The following is a 5,242-nucleotide window of genomic DNA, read 5'->3' as shown; positions in this document are numbered from 1 at the left end:
ATGTTATGTTATGTTATGTTATGTTATGTTATGTTATGTTATGTTATTTTCTTTAACATTAATACATGTGAATGGATTAGCCCTGTGACAGTCTTGCAAAATGCCCCTTGCCTGGGCTGTTTCCAGAGGAAGTTGTAACTAGACACCATTCATAGACTAGAGCAAGGGTAGTTGTCACAGACAGCCAGGATACATTCTGAGCCCGAGGATGTGAGATTTCTAGAGATCTGATGAATGTCTTTGGCCACAGGATGCCAGTATTGAACCACTTTTATGTGATAGCATTTCCAGAACTAGAAGAGAGCACTCTCTTAAGGGGGTAGTCAGATATGCAGAAAGCTTTCTCCTCCATCTGTAATGGGGCAGTTAATTCTTCTCATTTATTTACAATATTTATTGTTTACAGACAGACAAGCTTCTCAGGGGAGGAACAAGGGGCAGCTTCTACCCTGATGTGTTTGGATAAACAGAGGTACTAGACCCAGGAAACCCAGGCCAGGGCTAGCAGCAGCCGTTGGACTTGGTAGCCCCTAGTTATCCACTCAACCCTATCACAGCTGAGAGCCACAGAGGGCTAGCAGTAGGCTCCTCTTGCTCAGGTAGGGAAATGGAGGCAGCTGTGTTTAAACAAAATCTTTGATTGTTAAAGCAAACAAACTAGAAAGAAAAAGAAAATAAAAAGAAAAAAGAATACACTCTGGCCAATGTGAGCAGAGTGCCTATAATCCATCTTTGTGGGCAGCAAGCTTGCCACTCCAGGGCCTAAATGCACATGCTGCTCAAAGCATGGCAAGACACCTTTGTTTGGAACAAGCCACTGAAAGCTGGTTAAAGCATTTGCAGGCTTTTCCTGAAGATTAGAATGTACCATTGTAATTCATTAAGTTTGCCTATGTATTTCTTAGGGGCTCAGAATATGTTCTACTAAGTAAGTATTGTCTTTATGAAAGTATTTATCTCCATTTAAGAGAATATACTAAAATTTTTAATATAATATCGGGGGCAGGTTGGCTTTGTACTGCTTCCCAAGCTCACTTAATCTTAGCTGTTGCTCCCCTGAGGATACCAGATGTGATAGGGTGAGTGAGATTTTGCAAAATCGGTTGTAGTTCCAGTTTACTTCGAGCATAACAAGGGAGCATGGAAAGCAAAACTGAAATCACAGCATTACTGTCAAGTCATATAGGCTGTAATAATGGAAAACTCCAACTGTAGGTCATCGGCTCATCTTTATTTGAAGAGGTGATAACACAGGTTTATTATTGTATGGCCACTAATCTTATTGTGAATGTGAATAGGCTATATAACACTCCAAAGTCACATGTTCTACAGTGTTTCTAGAAGCTTTTTTGACTGCATTGAGCACCTGTGCCATCCCCACAAATGTAGCCTTAGGTCTATAACTGTAGAACAGCTTGGAAGGAAAACTTGGGCAACCAATGAGTACCTTAGGCCAACACCAATCCCTTTGCTAAACATTCCATCATAATAAAAGTTATGCCAGCACTGGGACCACAAAGGAAGAGCTGAGAAAGTCTGGGGGCAGTAACAACAGGGCTGGTTAGGTAGAACCATATACTTTGGGTCTTTGCCTTTCTCTGTGAAATGGTGAATCCAATCGTTCTCAGAAGGGCACATACAAACAGGGCCATCCCGGTTGCTGCCATAATCTGGAATGGATGCAACGTCCCCACACCAGCTAGCAAGAGACCTAAGTAGGCAACTCAATGGAAACCTACATTACAGGAAAACACTAGGAAAGAGCTTTGATATCAGGAGTGGAAGGCCAAGGCTGAGTGTGAAGACAAGGATATGGAAATTAACTTAGGGGCTGCACAGGAAAGCCTTTGAAACATGGGCTTGAGGCCATGTTTCTTTAACCCCACTGTTTTTCTTTACAACTCTTGTTTTTTCTTTTATCTCGTAGTCTACAACGATCAGATGGCTTGGCTCCTTGTCTGCACATAAAAGCTACCTTCCCCATTTGGTTGATAGATAATTTTCCCATAAGCCTATTTTCATAGGATAATTTTGCCAATGTCCCTTTCTGAAAATATGGGGTTTGATTGTTGCTTTCATGGCAGAGTGGACTGTTACAAAATACAATTTATTTAAGAAATGTAAAGTTTATTATTTGTCAGTACTGTACACGAGACCTTTACAATAAACACACCATTAAAAGAACAACAATGTTCCCAGGCAAACTACCTCGGAGATAATGATTGTATTTGTTACTTCTCTTTGTTCTGTGACAACGTGCTGCCTGACAAGCGGCATCTTAAGGGAGGAAGGTTTATTTTGGCTCATAGTTTGAGTGACTGCAGCCTGTCTTTGCATAAAAGGCACAGCTTCAGGAGTTCCATGAGTGGCTGGTCATGCTGTGTTCAGGGAGGGAACAGGAACCAAGCAGAGACGCCTAGGAAGTAAGGCTGGATTATAAGTCCCCAAGCCTACATTCTCCAGTGAGTTTGTACCACTAGACCTTCCACAACCTTCCTAAACAGTGCTAACAGATGGGGATCCAGTGCTCAAATGATGGGCATTTAGCAAAACCACAATGAGAAGAGGGCAAAGGATGAAAACAGCTTTTTAATTGTGGTTAAGCATTGTCTGCAAGGGCCTGTTAGAATAACAAATCAGAGAAGAGAAAGGCTGACTGGACGGGAGATGATTTGGATCTGAAAACTTTAAGAGGATGGAACCTGGGATTCTCTAAGATTAGAGAACTTTAGAAGATGTTCTATGGAGCTTGGTGACAACAAGAAAATGAATGTCCCTGAAACTATCATCACAGAGCTCAGTGCTCTAGGGCTGTGGGTAGAAAGTGTCCTTAGAAGCAATACAACCCAGAGGTTCTGATATTTTGGTATCTGTTGGAGTTACTTCTTGCTGGGTTAGATCTTCAGCTTCTAAATTAAGAGACTAAGAATTGAACTTGAAGCAATATCGGAATTGATGTGATTGGTCTATGGACCAGACCTTAATGACCCGAATTAGTCCAAGTTTCTCATTCTATTTATGAGACAGACAAGGCCTTGATAATTAAGGTAATTGACTCAAAAATACTACAGATTAGACAATGGAAATAATATTCTCCTTCTGACTGTCTTGAGAAATTGGTTGTCATCTCCTATGTGAAAAAAGAACAAACCCATTTTGAGCAGAACATGAAACATATTTGTAAACATTTATTTATATCTTGGTCCCATGGACTCAAACTATTTTCAGCCTCCTGGTTCATAAATAAATGTTCTCATTTGAATGCAAAATATTAATATATTCTTACTGAGAAAGCATCATGGGAAGTTGTAGAAGTGACAAGTAAATTAATTGAGCATGATAGGATTGTAATGAAGTAAATAATTCTTGAAAGTGTACTACAGAGAAGGTAGCTGTACACTCCTAGAATTGTCCCCAAATAATTCACATTTTGCTGTTTTTATGCCATTGTGATTTTCATGCATTGTAATCTCCCCTTATTTCTTTGTAGACAAAATAACCAGAACATTACAGATAATACTAGAAGTTGTACCAGAAGACTCTAAAGAATTATGAACTTAATGCATCAAAATCTTGGCCATCTGCCCAGGACTGAGATACAAAGTGGATCTTTATTTCAAGAAAACACAATGTTGGTGATGGACTAAAGGAATCAGTTATTTCTATTCATATCCTCTAGTGTATTCAAATTAATTTCTGAACAATTTCCTGGTAACTCCGTGTATTTGTAACAAGCTAATATGCAAATCAGACAGTGAGGCAAGCTCACAGTTCTTGAGTCTGGTGCCCACTGTTGATGTAAGGGGAAAAGAGCAACGGCATTGACAACCGTGATGTCATTCTCTACAACATTTCTTATCATGACTGAGAACCTTCAGTAGAAGACCAAAATGTTTTCTGTATATATGGGGTTTGTAAACATAGCTTTATTTACTGGGGACATCTATACTGTGAAAAGTATTTTTTATTTTTCTAAAACAAATATCATTATTTTGGAAAGGGGGGGTGAGAAATAACTTTATTTTCCATTAACCTTAGATTGTTTTCCCTTAGTGACCAACATGGCTGTCACTTATCTTTCAATGGCTTATCCTCAGAGCATCAGAACAAAAAATGGGGGATTACTGTGTGTGTGTGTGTGTGTGTGTGTGTGTGTGTGTGCGTGTGTGTAGCAAGAGATAAAACTCAGGGCTTTGCAAAAGCCAGGCAAGCACTCTACCATTGAGATACATCCACATACCCTAATTTTCTTGAATGCATTAAAGAAGAGTTTCTAGGGAGTATTATTTCTGAGGCAAACCTAGGAACTATGTTTGTATAAAAGTTATGGGGAATTTGCAAGGTTAAATATGTTTCCACTCATTGTCAGGAAGTTTAGTGTTTGGAATGTCACTTTGTTTTCATTGTGGTTTGTTTTTTTATGAAAATGTATACAGTTTGGCATGACATCCACTGATGAACCACCTCTTTGGTAATTCTTGATGAATAAAACTGTTTTAACCATCACAACATCAGCATAGGAGAAATTGTCCATAAAGCTCCAAATATCGGACTTCATCTCTAAAAACCACATTTATATGCAGTGTTAGTACTTCTAATCACTTTTTCTTTTACTTTGTGGTTATTTTTACATGACAATGATTTTTGATAGTGTGTGCATTCCCTTTACAGTTCTCTTAAAATATGTTTCTGGATAAAACTATCTGGATCAGTTAGGAAAAACACAGATTTACCTAAAAACTATGAAAGAAATGTCATTGCTTAGGAGGACTTTCAGATGATCTTTGGAAAAATGTTTACTTCTAAATCTAGGCTGTTGCCATCATTTCTTATTTTTGTTCCAATGCAACTTGCATAAGAGGTAACTGCAAACCAACGTACTGACGGAGAACCTTCAGTACAGTTGTTCAACTACATGCTGTTAAGTCAGATGTAGAAAACACTAGACAGTTGTCCAATGGGATTAATGTAACAGTGAGATTTTTAAAACTCTTATTTTTAATATCCAAAGATTAAATGCTCAGCATAGCCACAGCAAATTTTATATCTTACTTTCTGACTACTTGAAAGTAGGGTGGTTTAAAAACATTATCCCAATTAATAAAATATTTGAGTTCATAAATTATTGCCCAAAGTACAAATGATGATTTTAATTTTGAACAATTTAGCATTTTCTCTTCCTCTTTCTTTTTTGTTTTCTTTCTTTCTTTCTTTCTTTCTTTCTTTCTTTCTTTCTTTCTTT

General features: G+C 38.1%; 1 protein-coding gene across 1 annotated transcript in view; it reads left to right on the top strand.

Annotated features, from left to right (window-relative positions):
• Slc7a11 (solute carrier family 7 member 11) overlaps positions 1-4,022 on the top strand; it is a 69,370-nt gene extending 65,348 nt beyond the window's left edge. Inside the window, exon 12 of the mRNA XM_055596848.1 lies at positions 3,491-4,022. Within this exon, the coding sequence (XP_055452823.1) occupies positions 3,491-3,555 (65 nt within the window). The 3' untranslated portion in view covers positions 3,556-4,022. The remainder of the gene's footprint in view (positions 1-3,490) is intronic.
• Positions 4,023-5,242: the final 1,220 nt, after the last annotated feature.

The sequence above is a fragment of the Psammomys obesus genome, unplaced genomic scaffold, assembly GCF_907164565.1.
Source record: "Psammomys obesus unplaced genomic scaffold, mPsaObe1.curated_primary_1811, whole genome shotgun sequence".
Lineage (NCBI taxonomy): Eukaryota > Metazoa > Chordata > Mammalia > Rodentia > Muridae > Psammomys > Psammomys obesus.
Note: the sequence above shows the minus strand (reverse complement) of the source record. Positions and strands in the feature narration are given on the sequence as shown.